At 39.8% G+C, this 14,983-nt stretch overlaps 2 protein-coding genes across 2 annotated transcripts in view; one reads left to right on the top strand and one right to left on the bottom strand.

Annotated features, from left to right (window-relative positions):
• The first annotated feature begins 28 nt into the window (after positions 1-28).
• On the top strand, positions 29-8,710 carry LOC106815834 (NADH dehydrogenase [ubiquinone] iron-sulfur protein 3, mitochondrial-like). Its single transcript, XM_014820351.1, has 7 exons — positions 29-129; positions 4,666-4,743; positions 4,985-5,076; positions 6,748-6,903; positions 7,218-7,343; positions 7,589-7,708; positions 8,197-8,710. Exons 1-7 carry the CDS (start codon positions 69-71, stop codon positions 8,368-8,370), a joined length of 807 nt encoding a protein of 268 aa, XP_014675837.1. The 5' UTR covers positions 29-68; the 3' UTR covers positions 8,371-8,710.
• A 1,909-nt stretch (positions 8,711-10,619) lies between these two features.
• LOC106815833 (uncharacterized protein C18orf19 homolog A-like) overlaps positions 10,620-14,983 on the bottom strand; it is a 10,047-nt gene continuing 5,683 nt past the window's right edge. The window contains exons 2-3 of the mRNA XM_014820350.1: positions 11,319-11,799; positions 10,620-11,129 (exon numbers count right to left, since the gene is read on the bottom strand). Coding sequence (XP_014675836.1) covers positions 10,835-11,129; positions 11,319-11,799 — 776 coding nt within the window. The 3' untranslated portion in view covers positions 10,620-10,834. The remainder of the gene's footprint in view (positions 11,130-11,318; positions 11,800-14,983) is intronic.

Below are 14,983 nucleotides of genomic sequence, written 5' to 3'. Positions count from 1 at the left end.
TGGTATATCGAACTTGTGAGAAGGGACAGGTACTAGTCTAGTAGAGAATTGTGGGATATCAGGTAGAAATGGCGAGTTGCTGGAGGAGAATAACTTCGCTGCCAGTGGCTTCCCTTCTGAGGAGTTCATGTTAGTTTGATTTAGTTAATCAACGAAAACATTAGGCCACAGCTTAGTTACACGTATTTAAAATATAGTGATTTTTCTAGGATATTCTAATGACGATTAATGTGTATTGTCTCCGTCATCTTCGTTCGCGTTGGCAATGTTTTTGTATAGGGGCCTACACTCTACAGAAGCCTGACCTTCCCACACACACTGTGACTGTCACTGTGACACAGTACAGCCTACAGGCTACAGGCACTTGAAGCGTTTCAATAAAATATAATGCTAAATAAATACGAAATCTATTTACTACCAAATTCTTAATGTTTCTATACTCTCTTTCACCTATTATTGCCGACAGTTTCCTGTAATTTGTAAATTCCGTCCAAATCCTATGAGAGTATGTGCAACAAACACTGACTGCCGCCATTCCTCACGCGGCTGCAGTGTGCACACTGTCACTAACACTTATATATATAGCATGTAGGAAAGCGGGATCGCACGAGGCTTGCTTGATTTCACACTTTCTCAGCACGAATACAGAGCTGCGACTAGGGACAGCGCGTCTCCCATGGTATCGAATTCTCTCCCTAGAGGGCCTTATTATTATTATTTTTAATTAGGGATAGGATTAGGGTTAGGATTAGGGTTAGAGTTAGGATTTGGGTTAGGGTTAGGGTTAGGGTTAACTGATTTTATTAATTGCTAATTAATAATGCGCCATCTAGCGGATCACTATCTCTCCCCTGAAACCTACTATTTCGGACTTGGGAGACGCGCTGTCCCTAGTGGCATCCCGAATACAGTATACACATCCAACAGCTTCCATCTTTGTTTCTCTTTCAAGAACAGTGTTCACTTGTTATGAAAACATACTGTCTCTGTTCGTAACCGAGCTGTGTCACGCTAAATCACACAAAGACTGCCGAAATTCCCGCGTTCGCGAACCTTACCCAGTAAATGAAAATGGCTGTCAGAATCAGGAAACACCCACCAGCGCTCTTCGTGGCCTCATTCTTGCGCTGCAACGTTTTTGCAACGCTCCAATGGCGAGGCTCGTGCGAGAGTTGGAAAGCAGTGCACCGCCTATAGCCCATAGACTGGCACTCGCTCCTACCTTTCGGCTTAGCTTAGTTACTCGATGGGTAATCGGGGTGGGAGCGAGTACCAGTCTATATAGCCTTGTACTTGCAGCCATTTACATTTACTGGGCAAGGTTCGCGAACGCGAGAATTTTGTTAGTCTTTGTGTGATTTCGCGTGACACAGCTCGGTTACGAACAGAGACAATATGTTTTTATAACAAGTGAACACTGTTCTTGAAGGAGAAACAAAGATGGAAGCTGTTGGATGTGTATTTGTGCTGTGAAAGTGTGAAATCAAGCGAGCGTCGAGCAAATTTTGCGATCCCGCTTTCCTACCTGCTATATATATAAGTGTCAGTGTGCACACTGCAGCCGCGTGAGGAATGGCGGCAGTCAGTGTTTGTTGCACATAGGATTTGGACGGAATTTACAGGAAACTGTCGGCAATAATAGGTGAAAGAGAGTATAGAAACATTAAGAATTTGGTAGTAAATAGATTTCGTATTTATTTAGCATTATATTTTATTGAAACGCCAAGTGCATGTGTTCCGGCACTCTATACCACACTAACTTGAGCCATATTAACCCAGGGTTCGAAATTATATTTTTATTATGGTATCCATTTGGGATACCAGGTATTGAAATCTGGTATCCCCCCAAAGATCTGGTATCCCATTTTTTGGATAGTAATTTGAACAATGTTGGTATCCAAAATCTTGAAATATGCAATAATAGCATTTGAAAATTATTAATATGTAATGTAATTATTATTTATATAAAAACATGGAAACATATTCACAGATATTCACAGACAAGTACACTGCAGATGTATTGTCTAGATGCATTGTCTGGTTCCCTTGATACAATGTATACACATCACATTTATTGTCAACATCGGCCACGCTTATGCTTGCAAATATGCTCAACAACCAGTCAACCACTATCCTGATTTTGACGATTTTTTTTTACTATCCCGGCGGGATACCAAGCATTGAAATCTGGTATCCAACACAAGAATCTACTATCCCGCGGATATCGGGATACCGCTAATTTCGACCCCTGTAACCAAATTAATATTTGCTCGACAGTAACTTGAGCCATTTCAGTAAGAAACTAATTATAAATAAGCACTAGTTCTATTTACTGTCAAAGTCTTAATGTATATATATTCTCTGTCGAATAAGAATTCCATTGAAATATCGTTCAAATGCCTCGAGTCCTGTGCAACACAGTCTCACTGCACGGAAGCCACTGTGCATGAACTCACTGAATACAGAATATAGGTACTAATACTACTATACTACTAACTTATGCACCAGTCAATTGATACTCCCCCCCCCCCGAATCCCGGGAAAAGGCGGGGAAATTAACACTTCCTTATTGTTAAAAACAGCAATTTCCTCGCCCATAAGGGGCAGGTAGTCTGTTAGTGTTATTGTTAAACGCCCCTATAACCGGGGATCATTTTTCAGATTCCAAACAAAACTAAATTCTGGTTCGTAAAGTCTTAAGTATTTATTTATGTGAATTTCTGTCATGTGACACCTTTTTCAAATAAACGTATCAATTGGTAAAGTACTGCAGACTTTGTAATGCCGAGTCCCGTAAATAATTTAACATTAAATCCCTGCGACTATCCCCACTTCTGGTGCAAGCTGTTCATTGTTAAATCCACTGGTAAAATGTCTTGTTAATTTCCCGGCCACCCCCGGGTAGAGGAGTAACGATTAACCGCGGTACATGTTTACCGTGATATTATTTCTCGGTACGGTATTTGGTACCGGAATTTTTGGTTCGGTTCGGTTCGGTATTTAGTTTGACGTCATGGCTTTCTGTTTAGTTTCCGGCAATATGGCGGCCGAGATACCGCTCGTTTGGCCGATGTGCCTGTTAAATTGAAAAATCCACCAGCAAACTTCCGTTCCACTGTTTGGCAGTATTTCGGATTTCGGGGAGACAACAGAGATAAATATACATGCAAACTGTGTTTCGAGGACGTCAGTTATAAGAGTGGAAACACGTCAAACATGGCCAAACATTTGAGAGGACGGCATGGTTTGGACCTGGATGTGGCCAAACGTGACCGTGGACTTGGAGCTACTGCTAAACCGGCAAAAACCAAACATGCCTTTTGTTCTTCATTTTTGATTATGTAAATGAACAATTTTTTATATTTTTTTGTTTTTTAACATATTAGTTAATCCAGGGCTTGAAACTAACGCTCGCCCGCTCGCCCGAGGCTAGTAGAAATCAGTAAGGGCTAGTAGAATGTCTGGTCTGACCAGCCCTGTTGGCGAGTGGGAATGCCTACCAGATAATATATTACTAGTACTTTTTCAGCAACTACTAACCCGACCGAACTACTACTAGTAATAAGTAATATAAAATTTGCGTGTGCAAACATAATAAAATTGCAAAACCTAAACTTAAAACAGTCACAGTACCTCAGACAATAAAATCGGTCCAACCACCATGCTGCTCTATTCGCAAGCTCATGCCAATCCCCTCACAGTGTATATACGCAATACGTTTCTGTTCTACTTTCTGTTTACGTTCGTGGAACGGTTAGTTAACTTGGTTTACGTTTCAGCTGACCTCATGGTTAAACACTACAATCCCTCCCCTTTTCAAGTATATATAGAGTGTACAACGGAAAAACTGGGAAATAGTGCTATTTCACGGCAATATTATTCTACTGAGGCCTGTGGGAGGCATGATTACGCTCCAATATCTCGGCCTAGGAGTATCGTAGAGACAAGCGGTTGGTCTTATTTTAGAGAGCAAAGGATGCTGCTTAATGCAATACCATGTACTTAGTCTAGAACCGCATACAAAGTAGAATAATATTGCCGTGAAATAGCACTATTTTCCCGTCGTACACTAGGTATTTATTAGCTCTTGATATATAATATATATATATTAATATATATATATATATATATACTGAATATATGCTGAATCTAAATTTTCACAGTCAAGGAATTTCGCAGAATGCATCTCGGAGCGTCTAAAATCAAAACCCAGATCCACCCACCTCATCCCCCCACCACCCCGCAAATGGCAAAATTTACGCAATTACTGATCCATATGAACATGGAACTTTTTTTTAATTAGTTAAGTTAATTACGATAATTTTAAGCAGCAACGTGCAGTATTCAGTGTAATTAGTGAACAAGGGTAAAAGATCTGGTATATCGTGATCATTAATGTGCATTGCAATATGTTTAGTTGTGTTAGGTGGCTCGAGTCCTCATGTAGCGCCTCTGTATATTTTGGTCTTTTATCTTGGACAGATGGCGCCAGTATGCCTTTAGTGTATATGAAATTTCCTCTTATATTGGCTCAATGTACCTCCAGTTCATAATCACTTATTCATCATAATTTTATTCATTTATACATATTATTTAGTAGAAAACCTGTTTGAGATATTTATGTAGGAGATTTCATACCTGGATTTATGTATGATATATTTCCAGCGATCGGCTTGACACGAGCAGCTGCAGTACCCCATTTGTATAGATGTCAGAGTAACACAGCAACCACTGAAACAAAGCGTGAGTAAAACAGTCCTTTGTGACATGATGGGTCTCATAGTGAATGAGGTGTTCATTTTTCTAGTAATTTAGATTTAAAAATTGCATAAAGCCTCGCACGCACGCACACAGACACACACCACCCAGACTTGCACACGCACGCACACAAATTCATTCATTTGTGTAGAATACTGTTTTCACTTAATATATTGTCATGAAATAAAATTTTACATTTCATGACATTTTACTTTGTTTTCTTCAGCAACTGTGCGGCCAGTAAATGCCGTTTGTCAATCCCAGTTGCAGGAATTTGGCGCCTATATAGTAGAAAACCTCCCTAAGTATGTTCAGCGGGTAAGTTGATATATTTATATTACCTAATTGGTCTCATATTAGGCTGGTAGTTTGATGTGAGACATTATCAGTGCCGCATATGACCTACCTACCTCTACTTACATATATATATTCTACACTTCGATGGTGACACATTTCGTTGCATATCATCCATCACCTTTCTTTCGCTCAGGTTGGTTTTCCAATCCCTTGAAGAAACAGGATCTAGCATTTGCATGTGCTACAAATATATGTATTTTCTCTCAGAACATGTGTGCAAAAACTATTAATGCCACTGTTTCTAAATACAGTAATCTGCTATAAGCTGACTGCTATACAGCTGGTGGGGTACTGGGCTAAACTAAGTGTTTGTGAGAGGTCGTCAGTGACAAATCTTACCCATGTAACTAGGTTAGTGAAATTTCTTTGTAGAATTTGAGCTGGCATACCTCGCAGTCATGAATAAAGACCATGATGTTATTTTATATTCAGTGCTTTCGTTAACAAGAGCCGCAGAGCGTCTGGGCTCATCTGAGGTCTGTTGCTACGATTATAAACGTAAAATTTCAGTCGTGCATAGTACCACATTTGTTAGGCGCAGATATGCAGACACGCAGTTGCGTACACATGTTAGGACACGCCCCACTATCGCAGAGGAGCGGTAGGCGGGAGGGTGGGAGGGTGGAAGGCCGGGGGAGGTGGGCGGAGGGCTCTAATAGCAAAAGCAGTTCACTCCTTTGTTAACAGTCAACAAATCCATGTTACCCTCCTCTTGAGGGTCCAAAAGGTTAATCACACTTTACTGCTTCGCAGGTCAGACCAGAAGACATTCATGTCCTTCTAAAAAGCCCATAAAAAGCTAAGTCGAGCGCGAAACAAAAAAAGTTTTTTCAATCGCTCCGTTCAGACATTCCTCAGAAAAATGTCTAAAATCTGCTGTGCCATGGACCCTTGACCCTGTGACCTCCAATTTCGCCACAGTGATGCTTTCCTACCGAGTGGGAGCTAGGTCACCGACGTATCACGGGGAGCCGGGGAGCGAGCCGTTTAGATTTGGCCCGCAATTCGCATTTCCTCCCTATACCTTAAGTTAAGGATCGTGAATGTTCCCCCTTCTTTTACCCCCATCCCAACTCGTTTTGACGATCCCCCCCAACGACCCGAATATCGTGACCGTACGTCGAGCGGTTAAGATTTGTGCCCAACTGTTGACGGACGACCGGACGGACGGACGATCATGCGATTCTACAAGCTGCATCTGACTATGTCAGATGAGCTAAAAACTGGCACACCTCAGCCGCGTACTTTGGCTTGTATGCCGTGTATATTGCATGTATTGTCCTGCAGCTTGCAGAGCCTTTTTACCATCATCTTATCTCTATTGATATTTTATACATAGGCCTAGTATTTTAAAATTGTAAAAACAGTAATATTTACTAAAAACTATTTGTATATATATTGATGATTTTCTCTGGCCTGAGATGATTTATATATATGTATCTTCTATAGTCTATTGTAATCTCTATGTTTACTGTTACATTTGGGACACATGTAACTGCTTTATTTATTAGTTGCTCTGTTACGTTACTCTAGTAATATGCAGACATACACATATTGCTCAAGGATTAATACTAGTATATCTAAAAAAAATTGTACATACATTTTTTTTGTAATCAAAATGTTTTATAATAGGTTGAGGTTTCCCATGGTGATGAACTCGAGATAATGATTTGTCCGGATGGGATTGTGCCTGTGCTTAGCTTTCTAAAGGACCATCACAGTGCACAGTTCACGAACATTGTTGACATCTGTGGCGTCGACATCCCAACACGCGAAAACAGATTTGAGGTTCGTGTTGAGCTAGTAACACATAAATCTATACAGAAATATTGTGTGTAATATAGCAAACATATGGAAAATGTAGTTAAAGTTGAAAAAGATTAATTGTACAATGCATATGAGCTTTTTCACTTGGGTTGATGACTTGTTACAAAAGCATGGTATGTTCTGAATGTTTTAGAGAGGACAAAATTTTGATTACGTGAAAAGTGCACAGGAAGAAAATGTGTAAAGAATGCTTGATGGTATGACCCTTGTCTTTCAAAAATTTTCTTACTACATCACACCATCTGTTTGACCTAATGTGTAAATTTGGCGCACAGATTGTATATCATCTGAGATCTCTCCGGTACAGCTCCGTTGTTCGAGTGAAAACTTACACAGATGAGCTAACCCCAATAGATTCTTGTTGCTCTGTGTTCGCTGGAGCCAACTGGTATGAGAGGGAGGTACGTTATATATGTTCTAGCTCATGTCAGCTATATAGATATGTTGAACAAAAGCACATATTTAATCTGAAATATCAGTCACACTGTTGAACTTTTCAGTGAGACCTATGGCTGTACACATTTATATAACTTTATAGAGATCCATTTACTTTTTACATATAATAAAAACGTTTTTAGCGTTTGTGTTTTAATAAACTCTAAATGTTTATTAAAAGTTCATAGTAATTATTTTTATTTTTACTTAGATTTTCGACATGTTTGGAGTGTTCTTTTCAAATCACCCAGATTTGAGACGAATTTTGACTGATTACGGCTTTGAGGGACATCCATTTAGGAAAGATTTTCCAGTCAGTGGATATGTGGAGGTAAAGATCTTAATTGCTCGTAGCAGATATTGATTGATTCGAAGCTTTCTGTGATACGAGTGTAATAAATTGTGGAGTTCGATCATTTGATTTAGTCTATTTGCATGTAGTCAACAAGAATGATAAAATATGTCTGGTTAAAAATACGTCTGCACTTTGAAGCACGAATGTAAACTCCCGTGAATCTGCCGATGTATGATCTGTTTTGTTTTCTTCCAGCATCAGAAATACTTAAACATAGGTGCATTGTTAAATATTCAGATTGAATAGCCCAGTAACATGGTTTCCATGTGTGAAATCTCACGAATATACACCACATCTTAAAAAGTCCCTGTATAAAAGCGATGTGCTGTAAATGGTCGTTGTGAAAGTTGGTTGGCTTGTTTTGAATTAGAATGAAGAATCAAACAAGGACAATTCGTTGAAACTTGGCCTCCGGCAATAAAGCATGTGGCAGGTATTATATAATCGAGTGATTGGGATTGCAGGTTCGTTATGACGACGAAGCCAAGCGAGTAGTTATAGAACCACTGGAGCTAGCGCAGGAATTCCGCAAGTTTGACTTGCACAGCCCATGGGAGATGTTCCCTGCATTCGCCGAGAGAAACCAGAATGTGGCAGCAGTTGACCAGCAGGAACCAAAGGCAGATGAGAAAAAATGAGCGTACATGAACAGTACATGCTTGCCACTCCACATTGATAATTTATGTATTCTTTAAATGTTGGTGTACTAAAGTAGTAATGCAAATGTTGTTTCGCAACTAATGCAAATTTTACATGTAGATAGTAGATGCCGTAGAGAAAAGAGTTTAAACTCATTGGTGTGAAGCGTTGGTGGAATAATTGAGACGTTTATTGCTGATCTGATTATTTCTCAAATAGGTTCTGCGTTTGTTGTTGCTAGTTTACTGCTTTTGTCATCTAGCTGTCCGTGCCACACGAATAGCTATGAATGCACAAATGATGTAAAATAAAGAAACTGCAAAGTACTCATATACCAAATTTATTGTTGATTCTGTACATGCTCATGAGTAATACTAATAGTAACATATAATCTCTCGACATTTTTTTTGGGGGGGGAGTAATGGCACATAAACGACTTCAGTATTTTAATACGTGTTTACCTTTTTAGGTTTTGTGACCGAATTTTATATCACACGGATATAAAACCTATAAAAACTACACGTATTAAAACAGCCTTTGCTATTGTCGACATTCTACTTACAGATATTCTTTGACAAAATAGCACTTTACATTATACAATATGATTGATCAATGATCAATACTATATGAACAATGGGTGAGCAATAATTTATATCAGCAGCCATTGGTAACTTCATCCATACTTTCATTTAATTGTTTGCCGTTCACAGTGAATTAAAACTAAATAACAACTGGCTCGACTCCAATCCATTATATGGATTATGAACAGTTCTAAATTTCAAATATATACAAGAAACCAGATAGGACAATAGCCCAAGTACTATTTTTTACTAATTACTACACATCACAATGTTCCATTATTTGTACTACTACAAATTTATTTTTAGTGCACATGCATTTTTCAGAAGTAAAACATATTAATGGCACTAGATGCCATTCATCCGTACGGGCTGGCTATTACTAAGAACATCTATACTATATATAGAGATCGATACAGTATAGATACGTTCATGCTAATACCAATATTGCAGGACAGATCTAAAACTGTTTCAGCTAACATTTATATTTAGGATACAAGGTGGATAACAACCAGAAGAGACATTGTATGGTCTAAATGGAAATGCAGGCATCTAAACGAGCATCTTATGAAACTGAAGCTGTAGCATTTGGTTGCACCCCAATACCATCGAGGCACAAATCTAAACGACTACCTATTTCCACCATGCTTACGATGCAGGGTCTTCAAAAGTAAAGTAATTCTATGTCAAGGATAACAGAGCAGTCATTTTTGACATGATCCAGTGTACCTATGTTTTATAATCTATTACTTTCCAGTAACTACAACAGTGTACATTCTGCTGTTATTCACAGAATAACTATTTACAAGGTTTCACTACAGAAACCACCTCGATCATTTGCAAATTAAAAATCTGAACTAAAACCAGATTTCCAAATATTATCAGCTGATACTGACGGAACAAGGCAAGCACGTAGTGGGAACAGTACGAAATTTATCTTAAAATTCATATACACGTACAAGATGCCGCATTAACAATGTAAAGGTCACAATATACCAGCTTTTCTATGCGCCTGAAGCAGGGAAATTAAAATGACTAGGTCACGCGTTAACTATTGTGATGTAGACGCTTCAACTGGATTAACTGTTGATTAAAGCACAGGTCTGTAAATTAAAAAGGTAGTTTTGGCACAAAAGTTGGATGTTCAACAAAAAACATGTTCCTAAGTTTTAATCCGACTTGTTTTCAATTTGCACTTTTTTATAGGAAACTATAAGTCACCTCATTTGACATTTTGCCTGGTCAAAATAATTGTGACTCATACAACTGACATAAAAAAGAAATTGCGGTAACCAAGTCATGAATTTTGCTTAGCATGTATCAGTGTGAGCTACACCGAATATAATGACACACCACAATTTAAAACACCACAATTTTATACCACATTGTTAATCTGGAGAGCATGTAACCTGCAACGTGCTGCAAAAAATTTTTGTGATAAATACAAATTTAAAACATTGACTGGAATAAACAAAAATATGACCGAATATTTTTGCCAGGATCACGCACGTTCAGAATATGGCTGATATTGCACTGATTTCATGCTGTAGCACAGATCATTTAAGAATCTAGTATTGTAATCATACATAACCACCCTCATGATTCATGCATGTACAGTAAGTTTAATGTTAAATATATTTACGTTGCATTCCTTAATATCATCATTAACTAAACTTCAACACAGCGATCCTTTTTTTCGATGGAAAAACCCTGTAGCATGGAGGTAGGGGTTCACCTGGCTGACTATATATAACTGCATATATTTGTGCCTAAACCTAACAATAATGCCAATCATATAATGCCTGCTCAGTGACTTATACTTACACTTTTTGTTTCTCTAGTCAATTACAAACATGAAAAGCATTTCTACATTAAATACAAAGTGTTAACTTTTTTGCTGCGTCATCTTGTCAACTCTATCTTTTGCCCTTTCAACTCTATCCTTGGCCCTTTTCCTGACAATCTGCCGAATCTCCTTAACTGGTTTGATCTTTCCCTTCTTCCTTAGATATGTGATGGTCCACGTAGTGCAAAAAATGGTAACTGTATATCGTGCTGGTGTCGCTACTTTGTACATTGCAAACATGACAGCAATCACTCCTGCTCCTGTCTTTTGGATTGGTGCTAAAACCCATTCTGGCGTATGAATTAATTCCAGCAATGGAACAATGTCAACACCGCTGCAAAGCAATGATAACAGTGAGCATGAATAATATAAAACTGGAGTTATTAAAAGCTGTACTGTAACAACTATGCACGGAGCTTTTTATTTCATTTTATTTTCTACATGACGAATGTGGGACTTTTATTTTATTACATGCGCATCCATGCTTCTAACATGTTAACCCATTAAATATACTGATACTTACTTCTTGGCTAGAACGTAGAAGGCACCATACCACATGCACGAGGTCACACAGTGCACTGGTATAGTGACATACCAGTAGTGCCGGTACATGTTCTTCAGTCGCTGCCAAGTTGACAACGTCTTATCTTCTAGCACATCTACTTCCACAGTAACGATTTCTACCTGGGATCCCATCTCTTTTTCACTTGTCGTCAATGGTTTAGCAGAAGGATTGCTGTCTTTTTTATCCAACTCTGCACTGACAAAACGATGGTCATTCTTTTGCTTTTGCACAACAGCTCCTAAATCTTGCTCCTTATTTGCAACTGTAGGTTGTGGTTTCGAGCTCAATAAACGGTTGCTACTGATGCATGGCTGAAGCGAGGCCAACCTGACGCACGACAGCAGAGAAATCTGTTGCTGATGGTTGACATTACTTGTTACTGAGAACAGTTCTGATGTTGATGCAGATGCAACATTATTCTGGGTCCTTGGGTAGTATCCTAGAAATATAACATCAAGACAACCCTCGTCACAAATTTCATGGAAGTATATCTTACAAAGTGTTATTACACCAGGGCCATATATTGAAATGGTCCCCTTGCTACAATGGTCGCTACAATCTGAAAGTGCATCAATTGCGATCATGCCGAGATATTTGTTGTTGCTGTATTTGGTGTAAATGTAATACTGATCAACCACCTAACTAGCATGGCAAAACAATGCAGGAGGTTTACAAGATTTATATAGTCCATTTTCTATAACAGCAAGATTTAAGTGGCACACAATCATTGTGCCTCAGCAAACAATCAATAATTTGACTGCAAACTCTTGCATGAACGCCCCTCACACAGCATAGACATGTGTTAAATCTCAAGGGCTTTCCAAGACCATGCCCAATTTTCCAGGATGCTCCAGATCTGGATAATGGCATTTTATAATTCCAGGTTTTTTGACTTTCCAGATTTTCTATGACCGCATAAACTCCACATGCATGGAACGATCTGAATATGCAGCATATTATAATGATAGTGCCACACTATGATTTAAACTCAATGCAGCACAAAAATCTGAGCATAAGCGCCACTCAGTATAGTAGTGCTGCATAAATACTTAGATTTCTCAGTCCTGCTGAACGCAAATAGAGGGGTAGAAATTAACTTTTGAACACGGGAGTCCAACCCCCGGGAGTCAAAAAGAGGGAGTCCGCAGTCTGGGGTTCAAAATTACAGATCTTAACAATAACGCATGTGCTTATTTTTAAGATTCATGCGGTTGCACGTCTGCCAAATTTTCTTTGGACATTAATTAGCTGAAAAATACGGTAATTCCGCGAGGCCGTGCTCTGGAACGAACTAGTTAGTATGGCAGAGCCGATTGCCCGCCTATATTCAAACAAAAGGCAGCTACTAACGCGCTATTGCTAACTCGGCGGGCAATGTGGCTCGCTGAGAGATTTGAGCCCGATCTGCTGCTGATTGCGGTTGGCGTGCATGCGTGGGGGCATGCCAGCTGTATGCCGGTATGTAGCTGTGTACAGGGTCAAAGGTTATCTCGCCGAGTGTTCAGTGTTGCGTTGATGCCTAATTTTGTTTGAATAATCGCTTGGGCAATCGGCTTGGATTGATGGCCAAAGAATAGATAATCGTGTAGTACGTTTTAGTCTGTATCTCCGGATTGCTTGTGTATACGAGGAAACGATTTCGCACGATGCTAGGCGAATGTACTGTGTACGATTTGAGCTCAAGTTGGATGATTTACGCGTAGTAAATCGTAGGTATTATAAGGCTAGTAAATGACGAATTCCCCTTGTTTATTGATGCCACACTCCTTCCCTATTATCTACTCCTGATTAAATGTATTACACATTTACCACTGCGATGGCTCAATAGTCGAGTGCTTGCCTCGTATGTGGAAGGTCGGGGGTTCAACTCCCGGCCGGGTCATACCAAAGACTTGAAAAATGGTCTTCTCTGCTTAGCATTCAGCAAATAGAGATAGAGTGTGGCAAGTTAACTCGCAGTGCTACCAGTGGACTAACCTCCTAATGTAGCACTTACTGTGAAAGCAGCTGCGGGGCCTCAGGGTTACTGAAACGGAGATAGGCACCGCCCTATGCGCCATGTAGCTATGCACTATGCGTATGAAGGCACGGGAAGGATTTAACTTTAATTACACATTTAATATATTTTTATGTTATTTTAAATCAGGACAAGCAAAAATATCTTGTAGCTTGTTCGTCGGACAAGCAAAATTTTTTCTTTATTTCGAACATTGCATGGGTATGCAGTGCCTGAAATGGACGGTCGCCCACTCGCCACAGGCGACCAATGTCTAGCTCGGGCGACCGAAAATTGCACAAGTCAAGTAGTCACTTGCCCCCCCAAAAAAGTTTGGGCGACTGCCAATATTTCTACACATAAACAAATTTACTGATATGTTTGAGTTGTTCTTTGTTTACTAAGGCCGACCAAAAAATTACCTTTGGTTCGGCTCACCAGCCCGCACTTCACATTTCGAAGTGAAAAATGTGCGACTGCGGCCACTTTTAGAGGGTTTCAAGAAAAAATAAAATTCAAAGATACCGCCTGCCGATCATACATATTCAAATATCTGACTCTTGTCATTTCATTTACCTAAAGAGAGTTCCAAAATATTTTTCCTACAACGTGAAACAGTCGTATAGAGCCTGAAGGTCGTACTGCTTCATAAACAGAGCCTGAAGGTCGTACGGCCGCCGTGTTTGATATTTTCTTCCATGTGTGGCAGATTGAACAGCGTCTGCGGAGTGGCTGTGTAAAGTTCCACACCGTCTCTACATTTGAACGTGTTTTAACGTTGACATTTCGACGTTGTTTTTACGTTGCTCTCTTTCTGTGTGTGTTTGTGTGTGTGTGTGTGTGTGTGCGTGCGTGCGTGCGCATGTGTAGTGGTGGAGGTTTAGGGGGGGGGGGGGGCTAGCCAACCACCTCTGTTGGCTACTAACAATATTTTTACACATATTTCAATTAATTACTGCCAAGTATAATAGTCGCGCGGCTGCACAAAACGGCACCTTTTTTGATTTGCTTCATCACTCGCTGCGGATCTCACGCTATCTCACGCTCGCTACTATCCGACAACATTATATACAATGTATACATAATATTGTTCTAATAATACAATAAGAATAAAGTATAACTACGTATTTACTACATAAAGCCATCGTCCACAGCGCGTTTAGTTCCACAGCGTGTGCGCATGCAAAATGCATCGATCTGTGGCGTGTGGAAAACATCACACGTGTTTGATATTTTATTCCACGTGTGGAAGATTGAACAGCGTGTGCGGAGTGGCTGTGTAAAGTTCCACACCGTCTCTATGTAACCGACCAATAGCAGGAGGTCAAGCAAGTCACGTGATCTTAACTTGCGGTTGCAGCGCGGCATTGATTGATGTACAGGGTGGTGGGGGGGGAATTGTTTAAGTCGCGTTCGTTGAATATGTAAGTGGTGACCACCGCTGGGATGAGCCTGAGGGCGACAGTAAAACTCTTTCTTGGAATTGTGAAAAAGCTGCAAATGGGTTGTAGCCTGCTTTGCCACTCAATTACATAATTTAACCCATGCATGGGGGTGGGTGGCTCGGACTAGCTATGTCATGCATGGGGGTGGGTGGCTCGGACTAGCTATGTCATGCATGATGCAT

The sequence above is a fragment of the Priapulus caudatus genome, unplaced genomic scaffold (assembly GCF_000485595.1).
Source record: "Priapulus caudatus unplaced genomic scaffold, Priapulus_caudatus-5.0.1 Scaffold1213, whole genome shotgun sequence".
Lineage (NCBI taxonomy): Eukaryota > Metazoa > Priapulida > Priapulimorpha > Priapulimorphida > Priapulidae > Priapulus > Priapulus caudatus.
This window is presented reverse-complemented; position numbering and strand designations above follow the sequence as displayed.